General features: G+C 43.8%; 2 protein-coding genes across 3 annotated transcripts; one reads left to right on the forward strand and one right to left on the reverse strand.

Moving 5' to 3' along the window:
* Positions 1–16: 16 nt before the first annotated feature.
* Positions 17–2,313, forward strand: ATP5MK (ATP synthase membrane subunit k). Of its 2 annotated transcripts, none has more exons than XM_054637182.2 (4): positions 17–162; positions 1,046–1,143; positions 1,234–1,329; positions 2,191–2,313. In XM_054637182.2, exons 2-3 carry the CDS (start codon positions 1,057–1,059, stop codon positions 1,324–1,326), a joined length of 180 nt encoding a protein of 59 aa, XP_054493157.1. In that variant the 5' UTR covers positions 17–162; positions 1,046–1,056; the 3' UTR covers positions 1,327–1,329; positions 2,191–2,313. The 2 variants fall into 2 exon arrangements, with proteins under 2 accessions (XP_054493157.1, XP_054493159.1); XM_054637184.2 differs by lacking the exon at positions 17–162 and adding an exon at positions 242–426.
* Positions 2,314–3,446: 1,133 nt separating this feature from the next.
* Positions 3,447–13,394, reverse strand: TAF5 (TATA-box binding protein associated factor 5). Its single transcript, XM_054637181.2, has 11 exons — positions 12,856–13,394; positions 11,472–11,712; positions 10,485–10,800; positions 9,644–9,807; positions 9,049–9,184; positions 8,412–8,532; positions 8,111–8,240; positions 6,926–7,090; positions 5,850–6,027; positions 5,529–5,706; positions 3,447–5,248 (listed from the first exon to the last, which is right to left on the reverse strand). The coding sequence occupies exons 1-11, from the start codon at positions 13,358–13,360 to the stop codon at positions 5,031–5,033; spliced, it is 2,352 nt and encodes a 783-aa protein (XP_054493156.1). The 5' UTR covers positions 13,361–13,394; the 3' UTR covers positions 3,447–5,030.
* Between the last annotated feature and the right edge of the window lie 984 nt (positions 13,395–14,378).

Genomic DNA, 14,378 nt, shown 5'->3' on the forward strand with positions numbered 1-14,378 from the left:
AGAGGGGCCTCAGCGGGGAGGGGGCGGGGCCAGGCCGCGCCCCGGGGTCCGCAGCCAATCGGCGCGCCCGGGGGCTGCGCGCGCCGCCCGCGGCCGCCATCTTGTGGGAGGGCAGAGGCGAAGGGCAGAAGCGCGGCGGGGACGGTGGCGGCGGCGGCCTAGGTACTGAGGGCTTGGGTTCTGGTCCTGCCGGGGCGGACGGCGGCTCTCCGCAGTGCCGAGGCACCTGCGACCTTCAGCCGCGGCGTGGTTCCCTCCGAGTCCCCGGCGCTGCCGCGTCCGTTTCCCGGCCCGACGCGAGCGCGGGGTCGCGGGTGTAGCCGGGCAAGGGCACCGGGCTCCTCCGGAAAACAGGACTCGTGTTTCCATGGGGTGCCTTCCCCTGCTCGGAAGGGCCCCTCGGCTCTTGTCCAGGCTTTTGCATCGGTCAGGCACGAGAAAAGATGACCTTGGCTTCTCAAGTCTTTGCCAACAGTGTGTGGCACGTTTAGAGGAGCTGTTTCATTTAGCGTTTTACCTATGGCACAGTCCGCTAACGCTTACCTGGTTATACACCAGAGATAACGCTGCTGGATTGGCTTAGATAAGAGCTAGGTGACACACAGGAGCTGTGCTAGTGACCGCAGCACAGTTCCGTGTGTCTGCTGCAGGGGCACCGGGGCTGCAGCATCTGCCGGGCTGGGGATCTGCGTCGGGTGTGGGGTGCCCTTGGGGGCAGGCAGAAGATAAGCAACAAATGTTTGTCCTAAACATGACATCCTCTTCAGAACAATATATCTCTAAACATTAAAAAAACACTCTGCTTTTATTGTTCAGTGAACCCTCTATTTCTTTATCTGCTCCCATCACCTGTTTTATATCTCAGGAAAAAATGCTCTGGATGTGCGTACTCCTTATGTATATTCACTACTTGTCAAATGTCCTGAAAGTAGATTTGGGAGCAGACAATGTAATTATGAAGCTCAGTGTAGAGATTAGTTTGATTTTCCTATTGATCCTGTCCTAGTGACATTAAATTAATTCCCTGTCCTATCCTGTTTGTTAGGACAAGCAGCCATGGCTGGCCATGACTCGGGATCTCAACACCAGTTCACTGGATTTCAGAAGTACTTCAATTCCTATACCATCATAGGCAGGAGGAATGTATGTATTAAGTACATTGTTTTGTAGTCTTGTATAGTGGCGTTTTCTACGGCTTAGACTGAAACTAAATTTGACTTTTCTGTTTTCCAGTATGTAATAGCAACATACACAGGTGTTGCACTCCTTGTCTTGTATTTCAAGTTTAGGCCTAAGAAGCAAGCTCCTGCTGTGACAGATAAGTAAAAGGTAAGTGGCTGATGTTCCTCCAAAATACTTCAGTGCCAGGTCAGGAAAGCAGTGACGAAAGATTAGTTGCCAATAATGCAGTGTAATGGGAGACAGAAACACAGGCCCATGGACTTCCTATTTACCATTTTAAACCTCAAATAATCTATAGCATTGACTTATTTGGGGGCATTCTGAATGAAGTGGGTTATTAAAGGGAGTGCAGAAAGGATGAGATACAGTGTTCTTGTTCTTCTGACATGGTAAATGGGACTAGGGATGGGATGCAGGGAGGAAGAGTAAGCAGGGAAGGAGGAACAGGAAGATGTTGCAGCAAGACACATCAAGCTTTGCCTACAAATATTACATGCCTCTGGGCTGCCCTTTTGCTGTAAAATAGGGATAACTTGCTTTGTAGGTTATGGAAATAATGAAGTAGTACTTAAGGACTTATTTCTTGACTGCATTAAAATTCAAAGTAGAGATTAATGCAATCTGTTAAGACCTTCATTTGAACAGAGTACAGGAGCACCATATGATGGAACTGTGCATGTTGCACACATGACTATTCAAAGCCTGTGCAGAAGTGACTGGACTTCTATAGCAACAACCAAGTGTTCAAAATTTTGGGGTCACTTTCAAATAAAGAATTTTCACCAAAATGGCATTTTGGCAAAACCTATGGGCTGTCCTCATAGCCTGAGGAAAGGGGTATAAAACAATAATAAAACGTTGGTGTGTGTTAAGGGGACATCAGCCATTTCTTCCTGGGTGTGCTGAAATCTGGCTGCTTGTAGCTAAAATAGTTTGGGCTTGGGACAGGGGGATGCTCAGTTAACATCATGCAAGAATTGCTATGTTTAACCTCTCTTCTCTTGGCAGGTTCCTGGCATGTCTGAACTTCCAATCTGTGTCAGTGTAATGCAGGCTGATGACCTGTTGTGGCTAATAAAATATAAATAATTACGTGTTTTATTGGAAATATGAAATGGTCCAAAAAAGCCAGAGTGTGGTACTTGTCATTTTTCCTTCTTTGTCAAAAATAGTTGCTTGTAGCAGAGATGGAGCATCTGATTGTGTCATTGCTGTCTTAACTCTGCTGCTGTTGTAACACAACCTAAGGAGTTCTGAGCACCAGGCAGTAACCCAGGAAGGACCTCAGGGCCATTACATTGCAAGGGCCTGGAGCTGATCCAAGCATCTCCACATGTCCGTGTCACAGCTCACATGGTTTGCAGCCATCTGGTTGCTCCCACTTTTTGCATTCCAGGCTAGTAGCTTACATGGAAACTGTGACATCTTCTGCCTCAGTTGTCTGTATTTTCCACAGAACCTCTTTGGTTCTGCTGGAAAACCTCTGAAAATAGCCTGACCCAGTTATGGTATTTGAGCTTTTTCTGTTACTGCTTTCTCTTGTGGAGGGAAGGAGGAAAATGTCTTAGCCTGGCAATGTTAAGCTCCTGTAACTCTCCACATTCATAAAGAGTGACCCAAATAGTCCAGTGATTACTTTTCCTGTCTCTTGTGAAAGGAGGTGCTCTACCACAGTTAGGTGTGTGCAGCCTCCTCCCTGCCCAATGCTCAGATGTGTCTGTTGTATTCTCCACAGTGTCTTTCTATAGCTCAGTTAACACTTGGTACCTTCCTTAGATGCCACAGTCGTGCTGATGTGGGAATGTGCCAGCAGCAGAGGTTGAACCATGCTAAAGCTTGCAAATAGTTTACTTCCCAAACTGAGTGCAGCAGGAGGTAGGAATGATTGCTAGAAAAATGGAAAAATTAATTACAAGGTTTTGATGCTCTCCCTACTTCATTTTTTCTTAAAGCCGTTTTTGTACATGCTGTGCCTGCTGAACAAATCTGGTCATCTTTCCCTCCTGAGTGTTTGCAGAGATGGCTTCAGCTGTATTTAATTCTCCCACTAAAGAATGGTGGCTATTAGAGTATAATAATGGCAGGAGCTAGAATCTGTAGTCTTCCTTTAGAACAAGATTTTATATGGCCTGGCTACTCATCAACTTAAACTTTTCTGATTACTTTGTTTCTCTTAGCAGAGTTGTCACAGTTACAAACTGCTCTTGCTTCCATTCCAGCCATGAAGAGAAGTAAATATCTTCTTGTAACATATAGACACAAACTAAGGGGTTTTAGTATTTATTATGGTATCAAAAGTATAAAACTGTACAAAATACAAAGGCAGAATGTGGCAGTGTTTTCTTTAAGCTGTCAAAAATTGTACTTAAATCTAACTGGTCATATTAAGAGCTAGGAAGTTTTGTTGAGGTATCATTACACAAAAAAAAAAAAATTAAGTTTTATCCTTTTTTCTTTGAAGAAAATGTCTAGGTGAGCTTCCTAGTGAATTTTCCACACTTTATTTTAATGTATAATGCCTGTAGGAGCAAACAAGAGATGAAAGAGGAGGTAGTTCTCCATTTAGTTTACCTTAGAAATGACAAGTCTTGTTTTCATTTTCACTAGAGAGCCAGTAGATTGTTCAAATGTCCAAGTCCTTACTGTGAGGTAATGAGGAACACAAAACAGATTTCTCTGCACAAATCTTGTAAGAGATTAACTACAAAAACCAACCCAAACCCAAGCCACGCTGGACCTGGCCTTTGGCGGTGGAGGTTTTGGTTCAAAGACACAGACGTTCTTCCCTGTGTTCTGCATGTTTTACTCTTCTTTAAAAATAAAACACAGCTTTATTGGTAGTCCAGGAGGACTCACTGGGTACAATCTTTTTGTGGATAGGAATTGTCACTCAGCAGACAAGCTGGCCTTTCAAAAGGGAACTGACCACACACTTATCCTTTCCTGCAGCTATAATGTTTCAATTTCTTGGCTAGTTTTACTGGGCTTTTTATGTTAAACCTTATGCAGAAAGGATACAAGTTATTAATGTTCTTTTACAGCTAACACAAAGTAAAGGGTTTAAGTCCACTTTTTTAATAGTGACTATTTCAGTTGTGCCTCAGTTCCCCTTTTTTATTTTCTCATACAATAAAGTATGAAAGTAAATAAAGTTCACATTGCGCTTCTTGTTGCTTATCACACTGACAGCACTGGCTACCTTTGAAAACAGTAACAAGATCTGTGTTTCTGACACCTCAAAAGAGCACACCAGTTTGAAATCTTTTCAGGACTCAGTACTTGGCTGCGTACAAACCGTGCACGGAGCTTGGCAGTTCCCCACAAGCATCGGGCTGCCCGGCCCGCTCCGTCAATGCCCTGGTTGCTGCTATGATCTCACCACGCCTGCTGCCCAGCCCAGGCTGTAGTGAATCAAACTACATTCTTTCCTGAAAATGGACAGTTTTGCTTGTGTTTGAGACCGATTAAACATTTGCTATACATAAATTAAGTGCTTTAGAAAAAATCTGAGAACACATGTAAAGGCTGTTAACTTTTCACAAGTTTCAGCTGACCTCAGTACCATCTCTGGGAAGAGATGGCTCATTTCATATGTACGTATCTATGTTACCAAAAGCACCACGAACAGTTCCTTCTTTTACAGCCACAATGTCTTTTCAATCTCCAGCATTTTCAAACTGCAGATAAATATGAAACAGCAGAACTTAAAAATGCTGCTTGCATAAATTACAGTTTCATACTCCTTGCAATGGACTCGTGGGATCCTTCTGTTCAAGACATTCCCTCTCGTCTCACATCCTGAGGTCACTACTGCAATGACTTGGCACAGTCAGTCTCAGCTTCCTGATCTACTGTGAGCTGTAGGCTCCTGCAGCCAGCAGCAGGTTCCTGCGTGTGAAATGAAGATGAACAACTGGGGTTGATTTAGTCATGTATGTGCCCAGTAGCAAGTCCTGTGAGTTTTCAGGCAAGTTTATGTGTCCAGTGGCTGTAGTAAAGTCATCGGTTTCTAAATCTTCAAATGCCTTCACAGCATCCCACAGACGAACTGTGTTATCCATTGAACCTAAAAAGAAAAAAACAACAGTTCAAAGTATTTTGTTATAAAACAAATATAATAAATGGTCCTGGGGAGCAAGTTAACAAAAATTAAAGCTCAGAAAGCAAAAGACTATAGCAAGACTCATACAGCATACTGAATGCACAGATCAAAGTTCCTAGTCCTTGCTGCTTTTGCTAAGCAAGTGAGGCTACTTTGTCTTTCTCAATTTAAGGAACTAATTATATCATTCCTCTTCAGAATTATGGAATACAATGGACACTTCACTGTTCCTGGTGAATTTTACCTGATGCTAAAATCTCCCCATCCCTACTGAATCTGAGCGCATAGATAGTGTCTGTGTGCCCTTTCAATTCGCCAACCATCAAGCCATGTCCAATATCCCACAGCAGAACTCTTCCATCTGTTGCTCCAGTAGCCAGGAATCGTCCATTAGGAGAAAATGCCAATGAATGAATTGGTCCCTAAAACAGACATGGAGAGGCAGAAAAACAAGTTAATTTAGTCTACTCACATTCAGTCAGTCAAGCTGTGTTCAGAACAGAACTGTTTACAATCTCAGCATAGAAATAAAATCACTTTCCCGCTGTCAGTGATCTGCCTTTACCTTATGTCCAGTGAATATTCTTACACAATTCCCATTCAAAACATCCCAGAGCCTTATAGTCCTGTCTGCTGAGCCTGTAGCAATATAGTTGGAGTTTGGATGAAATCGGGTACACGTCACATCTGCCAGATGGCCAGCAAAGATCCGTAATGGCTGGTAGTGATCTGTTGCCCACAGACTGAAAAGAAAAGCTGTATTAATAAAAGAACCCTAAAGAAGTTCAGTCATTGTGTCTGTTGGAGCAACCTTAGAGGAAGCCACAAAAATGCTCAGAGGGCTGAAGTACCTCTGCAATGAGGAAAGGATAACAGTTTAGCCTGGAGAAGAGTTGGCTCTGGGGAAACCTTGTTGTGGCCTTTCAGTACTTAAAGGAGGATTAGAAGAAAGGTGGGGACAGACTTTTTATCAGGGCCTTTTTATCATTGCAACAAGACAAGGGATAATGATTTTAAACTAAAGGAAGGTAGATTTAATCTAGATATTAGGGAGACATGTTTTACAATGAAGGTAGTGAAACACCCAGGTTGCCCAGAGAGGTGGGAGATTCCCCATCCCTGGATACATTCAAGCTCAGGTTGGATGGGGCTCTAAGCAGCCTGATCTAGTTTAAGATGTCCCTGCTCATTGCAGGGCTGTTGGACTAGATGGCCTTTAAAGGTCCCTTCCAACCCAAACTGTACCATGATTCAACAACTGGTTGCACAATGAGAATAAAAAAGTAATTGTGGAGTGATTTCTTATGGGTCAGTTTATTGAATTAGGGTGTTTTTTGGAAAAACATACTTTTCAGAATGGGGAAAAAAAGAATATTCTGTCAAGCTGTTCAACAATAGGAGGACACCATCTCTGTAGTCATCAGATATTACTAATGTGTGTTGAAAAGATAGAAAAAACATGAGATGATATAATGTGTGTTGAAAAAAAAGTAAAACCGCATTAACATTTATTCAGTATTTTAACTGACATAAAATTTCTTTTGAGTAATAGAGAAGGCAAGAGTATATCAGCTAATGAATTTCAGGCTTGATCCACCACAAACTGATCCAGGTAAGTGAAAAACACATGCAGTTTCTTACCGAGCCACTCTGTCGTGTCCCCCAGACACAAAGTAATAACCATAAGGAGAGAACTGTGTATCCCAAACTGGATAATTGTGTCCTTTGTATCCCACCAAACACGTGAATGTTTGGAGACTCCACAATCTCACGGTGCCATCCTCAGAACAGGACAAAAGGTAGTTCCTGTCACAGGAGAAAGTATAGCATAAAACATATCAAACTCACACAGGGCTGTATAAATATTGCATTAACATTGTAAAATATCCATGACAGAAGTGTTCCCTCATCAGCACCAATTTGGCATGTCACCCATAAATCAGCATTTCAGTGCAGTAAGCAACAATAACCAATTCAAGCAGAACCCAGGCGTAGGCCCTTATGCAAAAAAAGAGATGATTTTACATTCGTGATTAATTCTGATGGCACTTAATACTGAGGGGAAAAAAAACCAAAAAACACACGACAGAGGAGGTCTTTACTCATGAATTCCAGTTATAGGAAAAAATTACTAGTAAACTGCTACACTATATTATTTTTTAAAAGATCTTCTATTACAACTCTGGACAAAATTTCATGATTCCCTGAAAGAGAATTGATATCATGCCCTCATTCTCAAGTATAATTATAGACTTATACAATATTTGTTCCACACAAAGTTTACTTCTCAGCTGTGTTTCTGTAGGGGCTGTTTCCTGACTAAACACAAGCAAAAGCAAAACCTGAGACATTTAAAACTCTTTTCCACTGTCCAGACTCCCATTGTTACACAAAACTTTAAAATTTCTTATTTTAAAGATACTGTTCCATACATTCTGAAAATAAAGTCTCAATAGAATATGAGAAACTTGAAGTACAATGATGTCCTTCTGAGACTAAGTTTTGCAACACTCCAAATTATATCACTGATGCAGTACTTTTCCTCTCTATGTATCACTCAGTTAAAACCCAGCTTAAACTACAGTTTTCAAAACTGAAGTTTTGTCATCTAAGTCCTAAATCTCCAAAACAGTGCTGCTATAGTTGATTTCAATAATAGCTGACAGAGCTCAACACCCTAAACTTTATGAGCATTACAGTTTCTTACAAGCTACATGAGCAAGAATTGCTTTAACCTGGAAAAAGCTGCATTAAGAATATGTTCTCATTCAGGAGCATGCAATTAAAACTGAAGACAAGCAAACTAGTTAGCTTGTAAACTTTTACCTATCGGGACTGAAGCTGGTGCCATAGACAGGTCCACTGTGACCATATAAAATCTTCAACTCACTTGCTGTTTTCTCATCCATGATCCTCTCCAAGACATCATCTGATTCTTTGTCAATGAGGCTGAGGTCTGCAAGATTTCAAAGTTCACGTATCAGAATAACTGTCAGAGGTTCAAAGATAAAAGTCATCGTGACATCATCTCAGTTAAGTATCAAGATTTAGAAATGTTTGCACAGTATCCACAACACAAATGTCACAAGTTATGTATGCTCCTATTAAGTGTTATTGTCTTAATTACCTGCAGCTGTTTTCACACTACGTAGCTTTTTTGGAGTCACGGACCACACTCTGACAGTAGAGTCAGCAAAGCCTCCTACAATCATGCTGGAGTCATCTGTAATATCCACTGCAGTCAGACCCTACACACAAATATCCAGTTATACTGTTTGAATCTCTCATTATACATTGCAAATATAACAAAATCCTAAGAACTATTAAAAAGATAATTTGACTCATTTACAAAAATAGAGTGAATTACTGTAGGATAAACATAAACACACACAAATTCTTGTCCCATTAAAAATAAAGGTTTATGAATGAAGTGCAGTCAGAAGTGACAAAGAGTATTGCTTTTCAGTATTCCAGTGCAAAACATCTACTGCGTTCTGTAGGAAATACTTAGGACAGGAAAAGCAAAAGAAAGAATTATAGCAAAATCCAAGCAAGCAAATCCAAGCAAAACCAAGGAACATGAAAATTTTATAGTTTAAGGAGTCTTTGAGGAGAATTTTGAACATTTTGGAACATAAACTTGGCAATGTTTAATCCAAATACTCCAATTACCCTTGCCAACACTATTATTTTTTTTTCTTTAGCAAGAGTGATGCTCATAATTTTGATCCCCTTAGCCCTATTACTCAAACTCTTTTACCAACCTGGTAAGCATTAAGGAATGTGTAGAAACAGATAGAGGGCAGGCACTCTGGCCCAAGACGCACTCGCCTCGCAGCTTCTTTCATATTCATTACTTTATCCAGCTTGTCAGAGTCTTTCAGCTCTGGCAGAGGAATTCTACACAAGAAGCACATATTTTTATGAAGTAAAAACACCTTCCTTACTGTTAATCCAGACAAAGTGAAACCTTTGCATGCAACCTCATACCTCAGTATTCAAATAAGAAACAAGAATTAGAAAATATGAACAACTATGTAGAAGACTGATGAGAAAGAGAGCCAGTAGCTTTCAGAATTTCAGACAGGTACTGGAACAAGATAAACAATTGAGTATGACCTGAAAACATTAGTGGGTAACCAAGTAAAAGTTCATCAAGGAAAATCTAGATTGACTTGATGGACAATGACAGAGGCTTATAAACCAAGGGTTCCATGACCTCCCTCAGAAGTCTTACACCTAAAGCTGTGTACAGCCAAAGTAGCCAAAATTACAAAAAATGCCATGTGAACAGAGATGCAGATTTGGCTTGACAAGACTGAATTTTAAAAACTTCTCTACACATCATTTCCTTGGTACCTGTTTTGGGGAGGAGCATTAGGGTCCTGTTTTTTACTTTTTGACCCTACATTATCTTTTTTAGGTTTTTTCTTCTTTGGCTTTCCTTCCTCATTTTCTCCTTCTTCATCTTCATCATCCAAAGGCACATCAAACTCTGGTTCTTTCAATAAGCCGAAGAAAACCTACCAGCCAATAAAAAAATCACACAAGACGAAAAAGTAATTGCTGTTCTTACTGAAAACCAGATTTTTCAATGGTAACTTTTCAATATAGTAGTCCAAGCAATAGAGCTGCCCCTTTACAGCTGCTCTGTTTATTATTACAGCATATATTACTGTTTGGCCCATAAGGAATGTAGTACATTTTCTTCTGGTTTACCCAGCCAACTGGGTAACTTGATCTGGACAACTCTAAGTTCTCCCACCATCTCTCAGTCCTTCCTTAAAGTGCAATCCCCACCCTGCCTCATTTATTTGTATAGTACTGTGGTACTACACACACAGCTCTTCTAGTAACAACTGGTAGCAAGTCAAAATTACTATCTATTGTACAAAAGAGGAAGCCAAAAAGTCAGGTGTCCATTTTAAAACTCTGAAGTAATTAATGAGTTAGTTTAAGTTTAGTTCAGTGGGCTGAACAGAAGGTTGTATCTCAAAAGGATCCAGCAGTTTCATCCACCTGACAGCAATACATCTTGATCTTTCTCTACTCCTGTCAACACCTGTTTGTACAGTTCTCTTCCTTTGTTCTGCTCATGCTGTCTTTTAAGATCTCAAGTTATGATTGTCAATCTATACTAAGGTATCTCCCTGAAAGAGCAGGGAGATTTGTAAAAAGTGCAACAATCTTTGTCTCCTACCTTTGCTTTATTAGCCTCTCGTTTTGCCTCCCCAGCCAAGCTTCCAACCATAGCATCTATCTGTTGTTTACTGCGAGGCATTCCATCAAAGATATCAATGTAAAGATGCTCCTGAACAATGTTCCAGATCTGATTGTTCTGCTTTTCCTGCAGATGCCTCTTCAGGAGTTGGTAAGAGTCGCGGGAAATGCGCAGCACAAACTTGCTTGTTCTGAAGTCCAGCATGGTCTCGTTACCTTTCATGTGCTCTTTTTTGGTTAAGCTTGACAATACACGCAGGTCATCCTGGTAATAGCACTCCTGATCCCCATGAAATCTATTGAAGCAATTTAAGATATGGTAAAAGGCTTAGTCACTCAACTTGCTATAAAATAGTTGTGGCAAGGGACATTTTAACTATTTACAGAACCATTTAAAGGGAAACAAAGTTCTACTTTTGGATTGAAGTATTTCATGAAACAAATCCATGAAACAAATTAAAATCCTATTTTCTTCTCAAGTGATAAACAAGTGAAACATAGTAAGAGTACAGAAAGTTACAGATTAGCCAGAAATTAATTTCTTTAAACTCATTTGAAGATTTTCAATGTACATCCTATGATATCAGCAAATACTTATAGCATTAATTATTTTGGCATCTCAGTGCAATCTTCCAGTGATAAAAACTGACCCCACAATCTTTCCTTAAAACTGCAGAATCTCTTCATTGATACTTCTGCATCAAGGAGCCCATCAGCACACCATTAACATGGTTCAAACTCTGTCAATGCACAGTTCACTAGTTTGCACATCTTCCTAACAGGAGATTGGAAAATGATTTAAGAACAGTTACTACAAACCATGACACTGTTATCTGAGATTTCAATTCTCTTCAACTTTAGAGAAGAAAAGTATTACATACGCATGTATATGCATAGAAATAGCTCACAGATTTAGCCAAAGTAGCAAACACAAAATAACAGAAATGTACAAATGAAATTGAATTACCTTTCAAAAAAAGACTTTGCCTCACTCTCATGTTGATTGTAGACCAATTCCAAGTACATGTGGACGAAGAGAGGATAAAAGAGCTGAGACAGCTCTGCCCGATGGCAGTCCAGGGAGCACTCGATGAAGTGTTTCAGGCCGCTGTAGTACTCCTCGTACAGCGTCGGGTCCCCCTGCTGGTTGTAGGCCGAGAGCACCGCGCTCACGTCCGGCTGGTCCTCCACAACCACCGCGCCTCCGACTGCAAAAGCACCAGCCAACAACAACAGCTGCTCAGACAGTCTGCAAGAGCCAGCAAACAAACAGCGGCCACAACCCTCTGGTCAGGTGAGCAAAACACGTCCTGTGCCCATTCAGCACCAAGGCTAAACAATGCAGGTGAGAGCACATCTGTCCAGCAGCCAATTCTCTCCAGTAGTTTTTTGGGCCTTCCCTGCCAACTGTTGCTCACTTAGTGCCTAATTCAGCCACAATTTTAAGTGTAAAGGAAGAAGCCACTAACATCATCAGAATGAGTTATTTTACTGCTAGAGCTAGAAACTCTTAAACAAGGAGCAGAATGCAAGACATACCCACTATAATTATTTTGTTTCCAGTAAATAAGCAAGTTAAGTAGACTAAGTGAACAATTCACCAAGACCACCACACAACCATCACGGAGCAGGGACACTCAACACTGACAGTCCCGTTCTACACATCAGTTTTTACACAGTTCCATTGTTTTGTTTTTTATATAAAAACGATCATATCTGGTGATGTCAGGAACAAGCTGACTTCATGCTGTACACTCACTGGTACTCAGACTAGCAGTTCCTGAAATTCCATTATTCAGTAAAGCTGCCTCACAGAACACCTTGATTAACAGCACTTAGAACTGAATTATCCAAAGGACATCTCAAGTACTCAAACTCGATAAGAAATGCAGAAAGCCTCGCGTACAAATATCCCACAGCTCCTTCACCAAAACATCAGCAGTCTGTACATGAGACCTCTGTTCTCATCCCTGCGGCCAGACCCGGGACGATCCCCGCTAACTACAATGGAACCTTCCTGTTCCCGCTACTCGATCGGTTGTGATGGGACACAAATACGAGCGGGAGCACTTCTCGCTTCACAGTGCTCCCCGCAAATGCGAGAGACACCCTGTCCTTGGTCCCTTTCTCCAGGAGAGACGGATTTCTCCACGGATTGTATGGAGAAATGAGACATCCAGGGACCTCCCGGAACGCCGAGGTAGACTCTCGGTGGCACCGAGAACCTGACACCGACCCTTGTGTCCCAGCCTAATGGAGAGCCCCCGAGGCTGCGAGCAGCACACGGGCTCCCCACTTCCCGGGGTTCCCGCCCAGAGGAGGGACCGACCCCGCAGTCCCGCGGGCCTCACCTTTCCCCGGCGGCACGGCGGCAACTGCAGCCACGCCGGGGCTGGAAGTCGCGACAGTGGCGACGTTGCCTCCTATGGCGACGGCGGCAGCGCCGGTGCCCCGGCCGAGCAGCGCCTCGCCGGAGTCCGCGTCGCTGCCGGAGCCCCCCAGGAGCCCGGCGCTGGAGGGGCTGAGGGCGGCGGCACCCAGGTCGTCGCCGAGCAGGCGGGCTTCGCGACGTAGGATCTCCTCGGATTCGCGGAGGTTACTGCGCCGCAGGAACTGCAGTACGGCCACCAGCGTCTGCCGGTCCAACGCCGCCGGGGAGGCGGCCGGGCCCGGCGCCGCGGGTTTCGGGGGTGCCGCATCCCCACCGGCTCCCGCCGCCTCTCCCTCCGCCGCGGCGGCCGGGGCGGCGGCGGGAGCGGCGGCGGGAGGCACCGCGGGAGGCGGCGGCGGTGTCCCCGCCTCGGGGTCCGGCTGCACCGCCGCCACTTCTGCCGGCTCCTCATGCAGCGCCGCCATCTTGCGCCGCCTTCCATTCGCCGGCGGCTCACGGCTGCCGCCAGGCGCGGCCGCCCTTGCGACAGTGAGGGCAAAAGAAGGGCAGCGCTGCCGCTGCCTCCAGAAGCGCGCGCGGCTTCGTTTTGCGACGCTGGCGGAAGCGCTTTGTGGCAGCGGGGGCGCGGTGAGGGGCGGTGGAGCCGGGGCGGTGTGAGGGGACAGGGCCGTGTGGGCACTGCGGGGCCGGTGTGAGGGGACGGGGCCGTGTAGGCACTGTGGGGCTCTGTGGGCAGGGCGGGTTCCCTGCAGTGCACCGGGGATGGCCTTGGGATTGGGGGCTCAATCAACGTAATTACGGCTGGGCCACTGAGTTGTCCAGATATTTCTAATACTGCTTCTTTTGTAACCGTTTTTAACAGAGATTCGATGATACTTGTCGAAAGGCTGAGAGGACTGGGGGTGCTCAGCCTGGAGAATGAAAGAGTTCAGGAAGACGCTACAGCACCTTCCAGTGTCTAAAGGGGCTACAAGAGAGCTGGAGAGGGACTTTGGACAAGGGCATGTAGTGTCAGGGCAAGGGAGAATGACTTTAAACTGACAGAAAGCAGGTTTAGATAAGTTATTAGGAAGAAATGCTTTACTGTGAGAGTGGTGAGGGACTGTCATAGGTTGCCCAGAGAAGCTGTGGATGCCCCAGCCCTGGAATTGTTCCGGGACAGGTTGGATGGGGCTTTCAAGAATTTGTTTCAGTGGAAGGTGTCCCTGCCCATGGCAGGCTGTTGGAAGTAGATCATTTCTAAGGTCCCTTCCAACCCAAGCAATTTAATTATGTTACAGAATTAAAACCTTATTTTGAATGAAACTGGTATTGTGTGATTGAGTCTTTCGGGAAAAATTAAGCGTTCATTGGCGAGTCGCTTGGGGGGAAAAATTAAGGGAAAAAAAAACCCAAAAATGTGGAGTTATAAATAGAAACCGGTTGCGGCTCAGCGCACGTGCGGTAGCGCAGCGGTGCGCTCTTCAGAACTACATTTCCCAG

This window comes from Agelaius phoeniceus, chromosome 9 (assembly GCF_051311805.1).
Source record: "Agelaius phoeniceus isolate bAgePho1 chromosome 9, bAgePho1.hap1, whole genome shotgun sequence".
Lineage (NCBI taxonomy): Eukaryota > Metazoa > Chordata > Aves > Passeriformes > Icteridae > Agelaius > Agelaius phoeniceus.